This window comes from Orcinus orca, chromosome 1 (assembly GCF_937001465.1).
Source record: "Orcinus orca chromosome 1, mOrcOrc1.1, whole genome shotgun sequence".
NCBI classification, from domain to species: domain Eukaryota; kingdom Metazoa; phylum Chordata; class Mammalia; order Artiodactyla; family Delphinidae; genus Orcinus; species Orcinus orca.
In genome coordinates this window covers 52178082-52198842 of record NC_064559.1, presented here as the reverse complement: position 1 = coordinate 52198842, position 20761 = coordinate 52178082, and the positions used below count along the sequence as shown (strand labels likewise).

Here is a 20761-nt window from a genome sequence, read left to right as displayed (position 1 = left end):
GATCTTGTTCTTGCCCTTAAGAAGCTCAGTCTAATGCAAAATACATCCACAAAACAAATAATTACGAAACAATTCAAACAGTACTATACTAGAGATGTGCCCAGGATGCTATGGGAACATAGATGAGAGGAGACCTAACTCAGCTTTAAGTGGGAAAAGTGAAGAGAAAAGAAACATGAACAGCTTGAGGTGACATTATTACCTGAGGCTGCATCTGAACCGGTGAGTAGGAGTTAGCTCCACGTGAAGAGTTAAGAAAGGTGTTCCAGAGTATGGAAATGATCAAAGGAATAGGGTGGGAAACTTTGTTTGCTTGGGGAACTACAAGTCTCTTGGTGGTGTTGGAGCATCATATGGGGAACTGAAGAAGATAGTGTTTTCCTAAAGATACAGTTGTATTGCATGAACCTACCGATTAAATGTGTTGAAAATCAGAGCATTTTAACATAACAGCCATTAAGGTGATAAGTTAGGAAAAAAATGGTTTTTTATGATGAAAGATTTAAATAAAAATGATACTTCATTTATCCATAGGCCTCTGTTTTCGGCAACTTCATCTATATAGGCAGCCAATATCAATATTACAAATTACATGTATATGTTTTAATTGGGGTGAAAATCTTTCAAAGTTACTTCATTTTAATACTGAGCATAATATCTTTTCTCAGTGAATCAGCATCACTGTTATATATAGTGTTTTGATGATGATACAGGCAACTGACACTGACTAGCCTTCACTGCTGTGCTGTTTAAATGCTTCGGCTTTTATACTGCTCTTGGTTATCAGCTGATATTGATAGCAATGTGATTCTCCCATAGCCTTCTTTCTGTCCCTTTCTATTTTGGTTCTGTGTTAGGAAATAGTACTTGTTTTGTTTACTTCTTTGTCTTCCACCTACTAAACTGTGAGCTTCAGAAGGGAAGAGACACCATGTCTGCCCTAGTCTCCATTATATTCCAGTGCTGAGAGCACAGTGCCCGACACAAAACAGGTGTTCAGTGAATGAATGCAGCACAGTCTGGCGCCCAAATAATTAAAGTCAGCGACTCTGTAAAAAGAAAAAGAGCAGAGAGTTCTGGTTAATCAAACATCTGTTCAATACATGCATTTTACATGGTCAAATAATTGGAATACAATTATATATAATTTCTTCTATCAAAGAAATACAAGTTAAGAACCTATAATAGATTTATCATTATAATATCATGTATGATATCATTTGTATTGCGCGGTTTCATTGTCCATTTCCAGTTGGTGAACACTGAAAAATAAAAAGTCTTTATTAATTTCCAGACAAATGCTTAATAATAATACAGAGTACACCAAAATGTATTTCATGGACTACATCAAAATATTTTCTACAACTGCTTTAGTATCCTATTTCCTGAAACAGTTTCCACTGATAGGAATTATAATCTCTTTTTGCCATGGAACTCAAAACTGATATTTTATCCTAAATGGAACTTAAGTACCAACTAACAAACTTTGACTTAGGAAAGGGATTTATCCTGGATTTTGTAAATAACCTTTTTATTTGTGTAGGTAGATCTTTCTTTTAATAAGTTGAGTTGGTTGTTTTTTTTGGATGGTTACTTTTAAATAAGGTGTTTTTTAAATTTTCAGTGTTACAGAGGCCATTAGCCCACCCAGTAAAGATTCTAGAAAGAATTTGCATAATATATTTAATAATATATGTGAAAGTTACTGAATTTAATTGTCAAGTATCAATATAACCTCAAGTTAAATCACCTTTTAGTCATTCATCAAATATCTTTAAATGTGTTGAATTGTTTGGCAACATTGGGGTCGTTTGGGGAGATTTCTCTGATTTTAAATATGAGTTTTTGATGTTTTTTTCCCTCCCTAATATATCCTGGAATCACCATAAGATCAGCTTTGTATGAAAGAGAAAGGAGACTTAATTAAAGATTGCTCTTGAACAAAAATATATAGCTGAGATTATGTTATAAAAATGTTTTAAGGTTTTTGGTAGAAAATACATGATTTTAATATTATTTTGTCAAATATTAATCATTTTATGTGCTTTGTTTCTTTTTGAAATTCAGGCTTTCATTAAAGATAGAACCAGGGACAAGCACACCACGTTCTGCTGCTTCCAGGGAGGATTTAGTAGGTTAGTGCAGCTTTCTCTCATTACCGAGTAATAAACCAGATAACCTAATAAGAAAGAATACACTCCAAAGTGAATAACACTTAGCACATTTTATTCTGCATGCACAGTTTTCTTTTTGGTATTAAAATATGTCCGTTTTTCTGTTGGTTTTCTTGTTTAATCAAAAACTCCTTACTTGTAGTTTGTACAAATAAATACGTACAAATAAATACAAATAAATTTATAAATAAATATGCCAACTAATCAAGAAAAATAGATATAACCAACAGAAAATAATAAGTGTTTATGAATATCGACTCTTTTTTTTAGTTAAGAATACACTGTCCTAGGCAACAAGGCTTGATTACATTAGAAATTTCCGTGGTCTAAGTGGGAAATTCTAATTTGAATAATTATAAGAGTCAATTTTAGTGGCTTAATTTTTTTTTTTTAATTTCACTCTAATACTGGACCAAGTACTGAAAGTATTAAAAAATAGTGTTAGTCCCTTAATTTTTATCTGTTGCATTACAATGGGGATTTATATGTATACCACACATAATCAAAAATATAAAATTGAAGAGAATTATTTATTTTTTAAGAATTCATAAGTAATAACCTTTTTTAAAATTCTAAAACAGACCTTGGCACTAAGCTTTATATTATTGTATATTCTAAAAATATTTGGAGACCCCTCTAATGAAGTATGAAGGAAGTGAGGGAACAAAGCCATGACAGTGTCTCAGGGGAAGAGTACTCCAAGCAGAGGAAATCATTTCAGTCTAAATCTGTTTAAGTTTGCTTTTCTTTTCAGTCTTAAAGTGATACTTTGCAAATCTGTACATTTTTGAGTTCCACTTTTTTAATTCCCATAAGCTTGAACAGTGTCAATATAGATTTAAATTCTAACTTGAATGCTTGACCTACCTACCCTACACATTTTTTATCTAAGAAGAAGCTGAAACTAAGAGTGAAGAAGTAATGTGTAAAATTAAATGAGCACTGAACTAGGATTCAGAAGACCTGAGTGTTTAGTCCAGGTTTCATCTGTGATATGAGATCCTTACCCCTTCTCTTCTAATTCTGCTGCTGCTTCTGTAAATGGGGAGGATATTTATACTGGCTACTTAGTGCAAGTAAAATAGATAGAAATTAATGGATATTGTATGTATTGAGGTTTGTGTTTTAAGATTCAGAAAATAAATATTTCTCTTGTTCAGTCTGTTAAATACAATTAATATTAAAATTTAAACCACATTTTATATTTCATATCAAAGGATTACAAATAAAACAATTTTTTTAAACCATGTAACAATTTCTTTCCCTCTCCCTCTCCCTCTCCCTCTCCCTGTGTGTGTGTGTGTCTATGTCTGTGTCTGTGTCTGTGTCTGTGTCTATGTCTGTGTGTGTCTCTCTCTCTTTTTTAATTTAACCCTTAGGTCCTGAAGTAGGAGCATCTCCACAAAGTGGAAGAAAAAGTGTGGCAGCTGAAGGAGCCTTGCTACCACAGACACCACCATCCCCTCGGAACCTGATTCCACATGGACATAGGAAGTGCCATAGCTTGGGTTATAAGTCAGCATTTTTAATTTTATCTTTCAAATTTTTGTGTTTTTTTTTTAAGTTGGCTTTCTTTTCTATTTATTTTACTAGTTGGACAGAAAATAGTGTCCTTGCATAGTTTTATTTGTGTAACAGTAGTCTTTTTCTGATTTAGTAAAATATCTTGTTTGCATAAAGGCATTTATTTCTTCCTTTACCTTAATTTGGAAATGAGCTTTTTCCAACAGTGCCTTCACATCTGGGGGAGAGAAATGAACATTACAGATCATCATGATAAATAAAATCAGGAAAGCAATATACCATTTTCATTTTAAATTATCATAAGTATCAAGAGTGATCACTTATCTTAACCCAAATAAGTCACTGTAAATGAAGCCTATAAAAATTGTTCTTTTTATTCCTAAATATAAAGAAAGGGAAACTGATTTGTTGTTTAGCTTTGCAAGATTGTTTTCTCAAAATGGAGCCCAAGGTTCACCTTTGCCATGATTTTTGTGAAAATTTAATAGCTATTTTCCAAAAGTGAATGTGAAAACAATTTTTAATGTACCCAAGAATCAAGATAAAATTAAAGTATTCTCTGTTACATAGGAAGATATGGCCTAGTTTCCTAAAAAGCTTTCCCTAAACTGTTAGTTTGAGGCTCTTATGATAAAATCTGTGTGTTCATTAGTATGAGAGTTCGGAAGTAAGTTCAGGATAGCAGATAAATCTTTTATATCCTGAATCTTTATATAAGAGTATCTTTTATATCCTGAATTAGTAACAGTAATAAAAGATATGAAAAATATTTCTCTTTGTTTCCAGTTTCATTCATAAAATGAACACAGCAGAGTTTAAGAGTGCAACGTTCCCAAATGCAGGGCCAAGACATCTATTAGATGATAGCGTCATGGAGCCCCATGCACCATCTCGAGGCCAAGCTGAAAGCTCTACTCTTTCTAGTGGAATATCAATAGGTGAGAAATAATTCTCTGAGAGGGTTCCAACTTAATGAAAAATAAGATTTTTAATAAAACTCAGCTGGGAATGAGTAATTAACCCTACTACAAGTAGAAAAAAATTGATAAAAGCTAAGTAGCAAAGTAGATAATGAGATGATACTGCTAGTAGCTACTGAAGTTAATAATTCGTAATTGTTTGAAAAGTGCTTGATGGTTTGACTTCAAAGGGGGAGGCATTTGAGGAATGGTGAGAAGAGAACATGTGCTGATTGAAATGGTTACTGCATGTAGTTGGAATGTGGGAATGAGGAAAAGGGCAGATCAAGTATGACTCTCGGTTTCTTAGATTAAGCAACTAGTTAGATGGTGGTGCTGTTACCAAGGCAGAGAACACTAGAAGAGCAGCCATTTGTAAATGTCGAGGTATTTGTGAAGGATGACTAGGTTTGGGGAATTAAGAATTCTGTTTTGGACATGTTTGGTCCATATTGAGTTGTCAGGTAGGTAATTGAATGTATGAATCTGGCGCTTAATGGGGTGAGGTCAGGTTTGTAGATACACGTATAAGAATTAGCATATTTATAGTATTTCAAGCCATGAGACTGGATGAGGTCACCTAGGGAGAGAATGTAAATAAATAAGAGAAGACATTCTAACATTTGGAAGTGTGATTTAAAAAAAAAATTTCTTTTTTTAATGGTGGGCCATCAAAGGAAACTTCAAAGGAAAAAAACAGTGTGGTATCACAAAAGCCCAGTAGAGGAGGTGTCTCTGAAGGGCAGGAAGTGTTGAATGTATCAATATAAAGTGCACAGAAGAGAAGTAAGGTGAGAATGGGAGTTGATCACTGGATTTGGCAAGATCAAAGTCACTGGGTGCCTCAGATGGTGGGGGGTGGAGAACCAGCAACGTCGAAGACGCATCAGCCAGGGTGAGCGTGATGATGACGTAGCTTTCAAGAGTGGCTTCCTTGGTTTGAATGTCTGAAAAGCTTGTGGCAGATTTTCAACAGGTGCAAGTATTGAAAGATCTGATTCTCAAGTACAACCCTTCAATGATCCCAAAGGGTAACAACACTCCCAGAGCCACTGCAAGATTTACTTGATGTTACAAAGAAAAAGAAACAATTTTCTCTAACATGTCCTGACTTTTATTTAGCCTCCTCCAAAGCATCGACAGTCTGCAGTCAGAACCCAGTTCATTGCACTGACATCCTTCGGATGTTCTCTCAGAAGGTTCAGTTTAGCCTGAGGTCTCACTGCCACAAATGTGGTCGCCCCCCCATTCAGGCACCGTAAGCACCATAAAGCAGTTGTTGTTGTCAACATCGTTATCATACTAGGGTTACCAAGAGAGAAGAACCGGGGTTTTGGGGCTTGGTGCTCCGGCAGGGTGTCGGGCCTGAGCCTCGGAGGTGGGAGAGCCAAGTCCAGGACGTTGGACCACCAGAGACCTCCAGGCCCCATGTAATATTAATTGGCAAGAGCTCTCCTAGAGATCTCCAGCTCAACCCTAAGACCCAACTCCACCCAACAGCCAGCAAGCTCCAGTGCTGGAGGCCCCACGCCAAACAACTAGCAAGACAGGAACACAACCACACTCATTAGCAGACAGGCTGCCTAAAGTCATACTAAGTTCACAGACACCCCAAAACACACCACCGGACTCAGCCCTGCCCACCAGAGGGACAAGATCTAGCCCCACCCACCAGAACACAGGCACCAGTCCCCCCAGCCAGGAAGCCTACACAGGCCCCTGAACCAACCTAACCCACTGGGGGCAGACACCAGAAATAAGAAGAAAAATGAACCTGCAGGCAGCGAAAAGGAGACCCCAAACACAATAAGCTAAACAAAATGAGAAGACAGAGAAATATGCAGCAGATGAAGGAGCAAGGTAAAAACCCACCACACCAAACAAATGAAGAGGAAATAGGCAGTCTACCTGAAAACGAATTCAGAGTGATGATCGTAAAAATGATCCAAAATCTCGGAGATACAATGGAGAAAATACAAGAAATGTTTAACGAGGACCTAGAAGAACTAAAGAGCAGACAAAGAGTGATGAACAACACAATAAATGAAATTAAAGATACTCTAGAAGGAATCAGTGCAGAATAACTGAGACAGAAAAACGGATAAGTGACCTGGAAGATAGAATAGTGGAAATAACTGCCACAGAGCAGAATAAAGAAAAAAGAAGGAAAAGAATTGAGGACAGTCCCAGAGACCTCTGGGACAACATTAAACGCACCAACATTCAAATGATAGGGGTCCCAGAAGAAGAGAAAAACAAAGGGTCTGAGAAAATATGTGAAGAGATTGTAGTCAAAAACTTCCCAAGCATGGGAAGGGAAACAGTCAAGTCCAGGAAGCTCAGAGAGTCCCATACAGGATAAACCCAAGGAGAAACACGCCGAGACACATATTAATCAAACTATCAAAAATTAAATACAAAGAAAAAATATTAAAAGCAGCAAGGGAAAAGCAACAAACAACATACAAAAGAATTCCCGTATAGTTAACAGCTGATCTTTCAGCAGAAACTCTGCAAGCCAGAAGGGAGTGGCAGGACCTATTTAAAGTGATGAAGGAGGAAAACCTACAACCAAGATTAGTCTACCCAGCAAGAATCTCATTCAGATTCGACAGAGAAATTAAAACCTTTACAGACAAGCAAAAGCTAAGAGAATTCAGCACCACCAAACCAGCTTTACAACAAATGCTAAAGGAACTTCTCTGGGCAGGAAACACAAGAGAAGGAACAGACCAATAAAAACGAAAGCAAAACAGTTAAGAAAATGGTGATATGAACATACATACATATCGATAATTATGTAATAGGAACATACATACATATCGATAATTACCTTAAATGTGAATGGATTAAATGCTCCAACCAAAAGACACAGACTGGCTGAATGGATACAAAAATAAGATCCATATATATGCTGTCTACAAGAGACCCACTTCAGACCTAAGGACACATACAGACTGAAAGTGAGGGGATGGAGAAAGATAATCCATGCAAATGGAAATCAAAAGAAAGCTGGGAGTAGCTATACTCATATCAGACAAAATAGACTTTAAAATAAAGACTATTACAAGAGACAAGGAAGGACACTACATAATGATCAAGGGATCCATCCAAGAAGATAATGTAACAATTGTAAATATTTGTGCACCCAACATAGGAGCACCTAAATACATAAGGCAAATGCTAACAGCCATAAAAGGGGAAATTGACAGTTACAATCACAGTAGGGGACTTTAACACCCTGCTTACACCAATGCACAGCTCATCCAAAATGAAAATAAATAAGGAAACACAATCTTTAAATGACACAGTAGACCAGATGGACTTAATTGATATTTATAGGACAGTCCATCCAAAAATAATAGAATACACTTTCTTCTAAAGTGCTCATGGAACATTCTCCAGAATAGATCATATCTTGGGTCACAAATCAAGCCTCGGTAAATTTAAGAAAATTGAAATCATATCAACTATCTTTTCCGCCCCCAGTGCTATGAGACTAGATAGCAGGAAAAAAAAACTAAATTACAGGAAAAAAACTAAAAAGTACAAACCCATGGAGGCTAAACAATACACTACTAAATAACCAGGAGATCACTGAAGAAATCAAAGAGGAAATCAAAAAATACCTAGAAACAAATGACAATGAAAACACGACTACCCAAAACCTATGGGTTACAGCAAAAGCAGTTCTAAGAGGGAAGTTTATAGCTGTACAATCCTACCTCAAGAAACAAGAAAAATCTCAAACAACCTAACCTTACATCTAAAGCAATTAGAGAAAGAAGAATAAAAGAACCCCGAAGTTAGCAGAAGGAAAGAAATCATAAAGGTCAGATCAGAAGTAAATGAAAAAGAAACAAAGAAAACAATAGCAAAGATCAATAAAACTAAAAGCTGGTTCTTTAAGAAGATAAAATTGATAAACCATGAGCCAGACTCATCAGGAAAAAGGAGAAGACATAAATCAACAGAATTAGAAATGAAAAAGGAAAAGTAACAACTGACACTGCAGAAATGCAAAGGATCATGACAGACTACTACAGACAGCTATATGCCAATAAAATGGATAACCTGGAAGAAATGGACAAATTCTTAGAAAAGTACAACCCTCCAAGACTGAACCAGGAAGAAATAGAAAATATGAACAGACCAATCACAAGCACTGAAATTGAAACTGTGATTAAAAGTCTTCCAACAAACAAAAGCCCAGGACAGGTGGCTTCACAGGTGAATTCTATCAAACATTTAGAGAAGAGCTAACACCTGTCCTTCTCAAACTCTTCCAAAATATAGCACAGGGAGGAACACTCCCAAGCTCATTCTATGAGGCCACCATCACCCTGATACCAAAACCAGACAAAGATGTCACAAAAAAAGAAAACTACAGGCCAGTATCACTGATGAACATAGGTGCAAAAATCCTCAACGAAATACTAGCAAACAGAATCCAAGAGCACATTTACAGGATCATACACCATGATCAAGTGGGGTTTTTCCCAGGAATGCAAGATTCTTTAATATATGCAAATCAGTCAATGTGATACACCATATTAACAAACTGAAGGATAAAAACCATATGATAATCTCAATAGATGCAGAAAAAGCTTTTGACAAAATTCAACACCCATTTATGATAAAAACTCTCCAGAAATTGGGCATAGAGGGAACCTACCTCAACGTAATAAAGGCCATATATGACAAACCCACAGCCAACATCATTCTCAGTGGTGAAAAAATGAAACCATTTCCTCTAAGATCAGGAACAAGACAAGGGTGCCCACTCTCTCCACTGTTATTCAACTGAGTTTTCAAAGCTTTAGCTACGGCAATCAGAGAAGAAAAAGAAATAAAAGGAATCCAAATCAGAAAAAAAGAAGTATGCTGTCACTGTTTGCAGATGACATGATACTATATACAGAGAATCCTAAAGATACCACCAGAAAACTACTAGAGCTAATCAATGAATTTGGTTAAGTAGCAGGATACAAAAGTAATGCACAGAAATCTCTTGCATTCCTATACACTAACAACAAAAAATCAGAAAGAAAAACTAAGGAAACACTCCCATTTACCATTGGAACAAAAAGAATAAAGTACCTAGGAATAAACTGACCTAAGGAGAGAAAAGAGCTGTATGCAGAAAACTGTAAGACACTGATGAAAGAAGTCAAAGGCGATACAAACAGATGGAGAGATGCACCATGTTCTTGGATTGGAAGAATCAACATTGTGAAAATGACTATACTACCCAAAGCAATCTACAGATTCAATGCAATCCCTATCAAACTACCAATGGGGGCCTTCCCTGGTGGCGCAGTGGTTGAGAGTCCGCCTGCCGATGCAGGGGACACAGGTTCGTGCCCCGGTCTGGGAAGCTCCCACGTGCCGCGGAGCGGCTGGGCCCGTGAGCCATGGCCACTGAGCCTGCGTGTCCGGAGCCTGTGCTCCGTGACGGGAGAGGCCAGAACAGTGAGAGGCCCACGTACCGCTAAAAAAAAAAAAAAAAAAAAAAATCTGTTTAGCAATCAAACTACCAATGGCATTTTTCACAGAACTAGAACAAAAAATTTTACAATTCGTATGGAGACAAAAAAGACCCCAAATAGCCAAAGCAATCTTGAGAAAGAAAAACGGAGCTGGAGGAATCAGCCTCCCTCACTTCAGACTATACTACAAAACTACAGTAATCAAGACAGTATGGTACTGGCAGAAAAACAGAAATATAGATGAATGGAACAGGATAGAAAGCCCAGAGATAGAAAACCCACACACCTATGGTCACCTTATCTTTGACAAAGGAAGCAAGAATATACAGTGGAGAAAAGACAGCCTCTTCAATAAGTAGTGCTGGGAAAACTGGACAGCTACATGTAAAAGAATGAATTTAGAACACTTCCTGACACCGTACACAAAAATAGACTCAAAAAGGATTAAAGACCTAAATCTAAGGCCAGACACTACAAAACTCTTAGAGGAAAACAGAGGCAGAACACTCTGTGACAAATCACAGCAAGATCCTTTTTGACCCACCTCCTAGAGTAATGGAAAAAGAAACAAAAGTAAACAAATGGGTCCTAATGAAACTTAAAAGCTTTTGCACAGCAAAGGAAACCATAAACTAGACAAAAAGACAACCCTTAGAGTGGGAGAAAATATTTTCAAACAAAGCAACTGACAGGATTAATCTCCAAAATATACGAGTAGCTCATGCAGCTCAATAACAAAAAAACAAACAACCCAATCCAAAAATGGGCAGAAGAGCTAAATAGACATTTCTCCAAAGAAGATATACGGAGTGCCAACAAACACATGAAAGAATGCTCAACATCATTAATCATTAGAGAAATAAATCAAAACTACAATGAGATATCATCCCACACCGGTCAGAATGGCCATCATCAAAAAATCTAGAAACAAATGCTGGAGAGGGTGTGGAGAAAAGGGAGCCCTCTTGCACTGTTGGTGAGAATGTAAACTGATGAGCCACTATGGAGAACAGTATGGAGGTTCCTTAAAAATAGAGCTACCATATGACCCAGCAATCCCACTACTGGGCATATACCCGGAGAAAACTGTAATTCAGGAGGAGACATGTCGCACAATGTTCACTGCAGCATTAATTACAATAAATAGCCAGGACATGGAAGCACCCTAAATGTCCATCAACAGATGAATGGATAAAGAAGATGCGGCACATATGTACAGTGGAATATTACTGAGCCATAAAAAGAAACGAAATTGAGTTATTTGTAGTGAGGTGGATGGATGGACCTAGAGTCTGTCATACAGAGTGAAGTAAGTCAGAAAGAGAAAAACAAATATCGTATGCTAACGCGTATATATGGAATCTAAAAGAAAAAAAAACTGTTCCTGAGGAACCTAGTGGCAGGACAGGAATAAAGACGCACACAGACGTAGAGAATGGACTTGAGGACACGGGGCCGGGGGAGAAGCTGGGACAAAGTGAGAGAGTGGCATTGACATATATACAGTACCAAATGTAAAATAGATGGCTAGTGGGAAACAGCTGCATAGCACAGGGAGATCAGCTAGGTGCTTTTACCACCTAGAGGGGTGGGATAGGGAGGGTGGGAGGAAGACGCAAGAGGGAGGGGATATTGGGATATATGTATACATATAGCTGATTCTCTTTGTTATACAGCAGAAACTAACACTACATTGTAAAGCAATTATGTTCCAATAAAGGTGTAAAAGAAACAAAAAAAAGTCACTTGGTGACCTTGACAAGATTTGCTTTATAGAGTAGTGTGGGCAAAGCTTGGAGATTGGAGAATGAGAGGTAAGAAAATAGGGATAGCTATTATGGAGTGGGAGCAGAAAATTGGGACTGGAAAAGGATGTGAGATTAAGAGAGGAATTTGTTTGGTTTTACTTCCTAAACTTTTATTTATTTTCTGAACCTTCTAGATGAGCATTATTTCTTTGGATGTTTGGAGTTAGGAAATCTCCATACAGTGTTATTTTTATTTTTAAAAAGCAATAACGGAGGAAAATGTCTTCTTCTGTGATTAATTGCCAGGTTTCTCAAAGGCTAAGCCTATTATAATTAATATGATCATTTCAATATTGATGAACAGTCAATATAAAGAAATGTAGGAGTTCATTTTCTTGAACATGTTGACTTCCTTTAACGCTTGAGAGTTTCAAACCCTGAAAGTGAAATTGCTTTGGAGCTGGAATGCTCCATTCAGCAGTTTTATTCCAATATTCCCCTTTTTATAAATACAAATGATTAAATGATGACAAAATTTACAAAACAGAAGACAAGTTGGCCTCTTGAAGTACGTCTCTGTTAATACTGTGAATTGCCTATATGTAAATATCAACCTCAATCTGAAAAAATGATACACAGAATAATTTTGCAAGAAAGAGAGGAAGAACCTTTTTCCAATTAAAAATGTGTTACACTTATGGAATTTAGCCTGTCACTTTAAGCCAAAAATAGTAATTTTAAAAATTACAGCTCTCAATTCAGTACAGAATATTTGGCTTTTCTGTAATACTTATCATAAGTATTATAATGATTATTATTCTCTATTTGTGGCTTTTACTTTCCGTAGATGTTCTTTTTGTTACCACAAGATAGTTATCTAGTTATTTCATTCCATTACAGTTAGTGTCTTAGTTTAGAGACCTGACTTTTAGAACAAGAAGAGGCTAATTCAATTTTTGCCTTTGTATTTATTGTTTAATTATTCCAAGGCTAAGGAGATAAGCAGTAGAGATTGTTACATCTTTGTTTATAAATTAAAAACATTAGACGTAGGCATTACCTTCCAGGGTGTTTGCTTTAAAACATTCTGAAAAGAAAGTCTATAACCATAGATGGTAGTTGTTAATACACACATGCAATTCATAATCACAAAAAGGTTTTTTCCTCAGCTGTAACTTTTACATACAATATTAATATATCCCTTGGAGGCTTTGAGAAAGTACTCTGGAGAAATTAACCAGTGCTTGGGACTATGGCCTCTAACGTTTTTTAACATGGTATATATGTCCTAGGTAACCTAAAGTAGTCTTGCCCAGCTAAAGGAGGTGTATCCACTCTGAACTTCATGCTTCTGGAAGAAACTTTTATTTTCTACAAATAAGTCATACTAACTATGCTTAAATTTTCAGTCTTTATCACATAATTCTACATCAAAAGATAACCTACAAGACCCCACTGCCAGCAACAGATTACTTCCAGTTTCTTATCTGAACCACACAACCAGAAAATTACTTCAGTGACTGTTACTCAGTTCTTCAAAGAATGGGACATAACTCATGCCATTCTAAATGCATGGAAGAGGTGTTATTCCATCACATATAATGGGTTCCTTATAGTAGTCAAGTTTGAGCCTCTCACAGAACCCTGGTTGTGAAAGTCTGATAGATGATTCAACTTGATACATAAGGGACATATTAATTATTGATTTTATTGAGAGCCAGTATTATCTTTAAAATAACTTTTAAATCAACCTAAGCTGTTTTAGACTCTCCAAATTCTTTCCCCTCAGATTAAGCTAATTTAAAACTTTCTATTTTAACTGATATTCTGGGTCTCTTAAGAGAAACTTTTACATTGTTATGGCACCTTTTTTTTTTTTTTTCCTGAATTTAAGGATTCTGTCCTCTTCTGCCTTGCCCCCAAAGGCAAAAATTGAACGTCATTAAGCTTTTTTATCCTTAGGGTAGTAATGGGTTTTAAAAAAGTACAAAGGGAAGTAGTATACCATGAACCTGTAAGAAATGCATAATTATATTGGTCTTAAATTATGGCAAACCTAATAAGGAAAAATTTTGTGCTTATGTACATTCTCTGGTGGTAGGAAAAGTGTTTACTAATGAATTTAAGCCGTAACTATACATGCAAAAATGTTTTATGCTATTTTGTTATTTTGGGTAGTCTTGTCAACTCTAATATATTGCAAAATAAATCAAGCACATGATATTAGAATGAAGAATTGATATGTGGATGTTCACCCACAAATAATGTGACTGTCATTTTATAAGCACCGTTAGAGTATTTATTTTTAAAAGACAACATCCAAACCCTAATTACGATGTTTAAAAAATAAGATAACTTTTGGTTTTAGGTAGCAGTGATGGCTCTGAACTAAGTGAAGAGACTTCATGGCCTGCTTTTGAAAGGTAAGAAAAATTACCCATTTAAACTATTTTGAGTTTATTTTGTCTGTCTTAAAGTATATGATAATGTGAATTTAAAGACATAATATTTATCACATATCTCCAAGGGACTATTTTAGGCTTCCTGCTGGTGGCAAAAAAAAAAAAAAGTTAATATTTAAGCCTGGAATTTAGTGTTATCTAGTAACGACATGTTTATTTGGAGGCTTGACACATATATTTGAATTTTAGTACATTTTAAATTGTAACTTAAAAATAATAATAACCAATCACAGCTTACCTACATGTGTGTACAAAAAAAATTATTTCCTTAAATTATGGTTCATTTAAGTAATTTTAAGGCATTTAGTGGACTGGTCAACTTCATTCATTCTCAGTTAATTTGTCAAGAGCAAAATGACTTAGTAAATTTTAAATTATACTGTAAGTAAAGCAGCTAAAAGTTTGAATTTAAATTGTCATTAATTCAAAGTTTGCACAAAGCACACAGATTTGTACTGAAATAATGTAAGTCATGTTCTGTTTTCTTTTCCTTGATGCTTTAAGCTGTATGATCTGTCATCTGCTTGTGGCAAATACGCCATATTGATCTTCCAAAATAAGATTTTTCTAAAAACGTAGTCAAACAGTGTAAATAATTGTTATTTAAAAAATATCTATTAGAATTTTACTGTCTTTGACCATTTCCATTCTGCCATTGTCATATTAAGATACTTGAATCATGAGCAAAATAATTGCTCCCTTTTGTATATAAACTGAGCAATCTAAGTTTCTAAGCAACAAGATTAGATTGAATTTTGAATGTCATGTTAAAATTGATGAAGTTGAATATATTCAGTTACCTAACTCCCTGTCAGTCACTTTTTAATAGAAAACAATTATACTAACTGTATATTTGAAATTGAACTATACATACTTGAATTGGTAAATTTCATGATGTAACTGGAAAATTAGATCCTTGTTCTTGAAACTTAATAAAGATTTCTCACCATTATGTGATTAAGATTTTACTTGCAAATCTAATATTTCAAACTACTTTTGAACCTTTCTACTCTAATTGTCAGTGTTCCTAAGTTTTGTTCTCTTTGTTTTGGGGGATTTTTAACAATTTGTTTTTACATATTATTTCTCTTTCAACTTTTTCTTTCAATCTCTTTATTTGGGTTTGCCTGAAACAGGAAAAACACAGGAGTTGCCTCTGGCTTGCTGTCTGTACAAATTGTCTTATTAGTTCTTTCCCTCTAATAAGAACATAATATCATCAGATGTTGATTTCAGAGTGTACTGTATTTAGGTAAGAAACATTGATGAACAGAATTGTTCCTCAAATCGCATGAGTTATGAGCGAGTAACCAGAATGGTGTTGTGTTAAATAATCTGTTCTTATCCCAGCAGGTTACTTATGAAGATGGTATTTAACAGTATTAACCTTCACATCTCAAAACAGTATTTTTCTTTTGACAGAAGTTTTGCTTTGCAGATATTTGCAGCCAAAAGCATGTACTGTGCTTGTGCCAAGTTTAAATCAGTGGCTCTTGGGACATTTTGAGAGCAAATTAATGCTGCCCAGCAAGACTCAGACATGAAATATTAAAAAGTGAATAAAGACCTAGGATTTAAAATGCTACCTGTGGATAGTGAACTTCGAAAATAGATATCAAATATGTTGCCCCTTAAGTTGCTAAAATAATACTTTCTGTTTTAAATATCATTTATCAACAGTGCTACTTTTGGCTTTTCCTAGGCAAAGAAGTAACAGTGTTTCTACGTGTGTGTGTGTGTGTGTGTGTGTGTGTGTGTGTTTATTTCCTTTGTTAAGTATCACGTGCCATTTTGGATGAATATTAACTCATACCATTTTTATCATTTATTGGCTTTATCATGTATTCATTTTAATTGATGTGGAAATAGAAGACTGCCTTATTTATTACTCAGTTCATCTCTTTTGGTAGTTTTCTTGGATTTTATATAAAAGAAAGGAAAATAAGGTGTTTAAGCCACATTACTTTTTTTTTTTTTTTTTTTTTTTGCGGTACGCGGGCCTCTCACTGTTGTGGCCTCTCCCGTTGCGGAGCACAGGCTCCGGATGCGCAGACTCAACGGCCATGGCTCACGGTCCTAGCCGCTCCACGGCATGTGGGATCCTCCCGGACCAGGGCACGAACCCGTGTCCCCTGCATCAGCAGGCGGACTCTCAACCACTGTGCCACCAGGGAAGCCCTAAGCCACATTACTTTTAAGTTTATAGGTCACATTGCTTTTAGCTGTCTTTATAGGGGCATGCAATAAAAATTTATTGTTATATAAATCCAGGTATCATATTTAAAGTGGAATCCAAGAACTGGAATATGAACAAAAGGATATTTTAAGTATTTTTCAGGCTTTGATAGTGTTTGGTTATAAATACCTCTTTAATTATTTTAGCAGATTTGTGAAAGTGAATGTATATAAATATATGGTTCGAACTAATAAACACCTTTAAGTATTTATAGTCAATAGTAGAAGAAAAAATAATTTGAAATTTATGCTGTATGCTTTAAAAAAAGAAAGAGGAGCAATCACATACTATCCTTTTGTAGGATTTAGAAAGCTGTATTACACAAAGAAATTATTATGCTGTTCTAGGTTATTGATGATAATTGTGTGAGTAAAAGTAATATATACAATTTATAATGGAATCCAACAGGAACAGATTATACCATTCTCTCGGCCCGGTGACAAGAGTGGCACGAAATGGCTATCGAAGCCACGTGAAGGCCAGCAGGTACAATTCCCCTGCATTCAGGGGTCACAGAACTCCCCTCTGGTGTTGGTGATTGGCTTACACGGGTGTGGTCTCATATTATTTCTGTTCTTTCTCAACTAATTGGTTTAAAAACTAAACAAAATGCCCATGAAAACTTTCTTTCCAAGATTTAATCTAGAGATAAATTTGAAGTATTCTTTCTGATCCCAGAGCTAATTGCTAGAACTTGCATCTTTATGTCAACATTTTTAAATAATTCCAAATCTGTCGCTTTTTAACTGCACAGGTCTTTCTAATGTTGCTGATTATTGGATAAGCAGTACAAAAATCCACTTGTTATTCAAGGCTGCAATCGAAGAATTTACTACATTCAATTTATCTTTTTTAAGAATTTTTCAGGTTAACTTCAGGTCCTGAATTTAGACAAGTCTTTTTTATTAAATAATATTTCTGTGTTTAAACTCATGTTCATTCAGTTGTTTATCTTGTTAAACCTGGTCTCTTTCTGTACTACATTAGCTGCAGAAGAAAATAAGTATGGTAGATTGATTGGGGGCTAGAGGTTAACAGTAATGGATAATCCACCAATTCTCATAATACAACAAAATAGCAGACTTTAAAGTTAATTTTATGTCAATTTAATGGAGTCTAATCTCCCTGAATATATACCTCCTTGAATATAAATAGCTCCAGCATGAAATTTCTAGTGGTTTCTAAGTTTTTAAGTCACTTTGAAGACACCTAAATAATAAAAAAAGGATAAACTCGCAAACTTCAGGTTTCTTCACTGTTGTAGCAATTCTGCAGCTCATGTCAAATGACCGGAGGAATGACAAGATTTTTTTTTTTTAATCAGTGTGTTATGTTTTAATTGACTTATATAGGAATTGTTCTTATTTTAACTGTTGGACCTTAAATGAGTTGGGGAGAGAGATTTAGATGTTTGATTATTATTTTGTGACGGTTTTCTTAAGATACAAGAAAAAGAAATCTTGAGTTTGGAGTTATTCCTTTCTTGGAGAGCTGTTAAGCTATAATCACTTAGATGCATTGCTGACATTAAAATGTCATTAAATTTTATTGCAGAAAGTTGGCTTTTTAAATATGTTGTTAATCGCCTTCATTACTTCTTTCACCTATTTTAGAATTAAACATGGGTTTTCTTTTGCTTTTTTCCTTTTGATTCTGCTATTTTTATTTTGAGTTTTATATGCTTAAATACTTTTAACAAATAGAATCCTCATCTTTCCCACTAGGACTTAAGTTTCTACTGGGGAAAAAAGGGTTTCAGCAGTGCTGCAGTGTGGCATGTTAAGAAGAAAAGTCTTAAATCCCTAATTTAATCTTTACTAGGGTGAATCTCTGTATTCTTTCTAAATTATACTTGTTCAAATATGCAATAAAATGTGTTTTTTAACCATCTGCTGACTTCAGTAACTTCCTGTTAATTTTGTGACAGCTTACAAATTTCAGATCAGTAAGCCTTTATAATTTTCAGTGTCTTCTTATTCTGAATAAAGTAACAGTTTTAAAATTAAGAATAATTACATTTTATTTAAGTACCTACTTGATAATCACTAAAGCGCTTATATGTTCTTTTCTTCATTTCATTATTATAGTTCTGCAGAATCAGAAGATTTGGCAGTACATTTATATCCAGGAGCTGTTACTATTCAAGGTGTTCTCAGGAGAAAAACTTTGTTAAAAGAAGGCAAAAAGCCTACAGTAAGAATTTAATATATTTTAATACACATTCTAAAATTAAGCAAATGAATAGGACCCTAAAAAATATGAAGACAGTTGAAATAAAATATATTTCAGATATATAATACACTTGAAATAATTTAAGATACACCTTTGCCTCACAATGTTATTTAATTTAAAGTGTTATTATACCTGCCATATAGATTTTGGTTAAATCATACATTTTGGGTGTTTAAATCAAGATGCTCCTGTACTTCTCTTTGCTCCCTAATATAGTTCTTAGAGAACCTTGAAAATATATCCCGTTAAGAAGTATTTTAAGTAGTAAGTTTAGAAGAAATAGAAAACAGAGTGACAGCCCCAAAAAATAGAATTCAACCAATTTTGTTTGGTCAGTCCTAAGTAGAATGTATTGAGTGGACGTGATAAGAATATTTGAGATAAAGATTTCAGAAGTGATGAAACTCGAAGCTAAGGTGGTGGAAGTGAAGTGGAGCTAAAGATCTTTGGCACTGAGAAAGCAGAGTGACTGAGAAGCCAGTAGCATTTGCGTAGTATATTCATGTGTCTGTCCTCTCCAGGTAGCATCTTGGACGAAATATTGGGCAGCTTTGTGTGGGACACAACTTTTCTACTATGCTGCCAAATCTCTAAAGGCTACAGAAAGAAAACATGTAAGTATTCCTGTTCCAAGTTGTTAGCATACTTTCACAGCCTCTTCATGGTTGTAAAGAAAGTAGGTCTAATGCAATGCAAGGGTTTGGGTTTTTTCCCACATTCTAACCCAGAAGTTCTTACACTTTCCTTGTTGGAATATTATAATGGAATTATTTTTGTTTAGTAAGACCATTCCAAGGAAGGTCTTGGAACAACTTCCTTATCTTGTAGTTTCGTTTTTGAATGCTATTTTTCCATTGCAAATGTCAAAACTGCACACTACAAGTATCTATCTTCACTTCCAAGCCCTCTCAAACCTGGGTTTTTTGGGTCAGAAGATGGTTGAAAACTATCGCCTTGGAGTCTCGTTTCCTAATTTGTAAAATATGAAAAATTCGGACCAGCATCTCTGGTTCTTTCCACCTCAGTCTCTGTTTGAGTGATTTTCCCAGCAGTGAAGAGGAATAATAGTTACTAAGGTTACTATGATCACCTTCTTGTGTTTAAAAGAAGCTTTGAAATGCTCTTTTCTCCAGATGTAGAATCTTCCTATAAATCTTTTTTTTGCATGCTGTTTTTTCTATGCCAGTGATACAGTATTTGAAAATGGAAAACTAAGTTTCCATTTTCCATGTTGCGTTAACACAGTCCCCTGGAGAGGAATTTTATTTCTAAATTGTGTATTTTGGGGGTGGGGGGGAATTAAGTGGTTTACCATACTGAGGAAAGGTAAGCCACTGAAAAAAAAAAAATTAAGTTCTTTTACTACTTATACATTACCCAGTGATACTGCATAATTCAGAGAAGACCTTCTTTTTTTTGGAGGCAGTGGAGGGGCGGCGGGGGAGGGCATTTATCACTTCGTGTTTTTTTATTCTAACAATGGCTCTTAAAAACTATTAACACACACACATTACTTGTATACATTTTAATATCAGGTATTACTTCACCAAACACTTTGACTAAATTTACTGGGATTCAGTGTTTTTTTGTTTGTTTTGTTGTTGTTTTGTTTTGTTCCTTTTAGTAAGAATAATCCCTAGTTTGAAGTTTGGTTGGATGAGGCCAGTTACAAGTTCAACTTCAGACATTATCATTAGAGAAGCTTTTCTTTATTCTCACAGTTTTAGCCCTTTAATCACACCAGGGGTAGAGGAGAATATGTTTTCGGTTTAAATGAATGTGGGAAGTGCCATATGATAGCATCACCTACCTTTCCTTATCAGCCGTACCCATACCTTGTCACTGTCCTGAATTTCATGTTAATCATTGTCTTGCTTTTCTTTAGAGTTTACCACATATGTTTCCTTAAACAGTACATTGTGTCATTCTTTAATTGT

At 35.3% G+C, this 20761-nt stretch overlaps 1 protein-coding gene across 7 annotated transcripts in view; it reads left to right on the top strand.

Moving 5' to 3' along the window:
• Positions 1 to 20761, top strand: part of RALGPS2 (Ral GEF with PH domain and SH3 binding motif 2) — a 314686-nt gene that overhangs the window by 276812 nt on the left and 17113 nt on the right. For 5 of the 7 annotated variants that reach the window (XM_033428158.2, XM_049700970.1, XM_049700964.1 and 2 more), the window contains 7 exons: positions 2068 to 2135; positions 3554 to 3689; positions 4485 to 4636; positions 14263 to 14317; positions 17001 to 17078; positions 18680 to 18785; positions 19346 to 19438. In XM_033428158.2, the coding sequence (XP_033284049.1) occupies positions 2068 to 2135; positions 3554 to 3689; positions 4485 to 4636; positions 14263 to 14317; positions 17001 to 17078; positions 18680 to 18785; positions 19346 to 19438 (688 nt within the window). Of the gene's footprint in view, positions 1 to 2067; positions 2136 to 3553; positions 3690 to 4484; positions 4637 to 14262; positions 14318 to 17000; positions 17079 to 18679; positions 18786 to 19345; positions 19439 to 20761 lie in introns of those variants that run through there. The other 2 variants (XM_004269797.4, XR_007472994.1) reach the window with 2 other exon arrangements.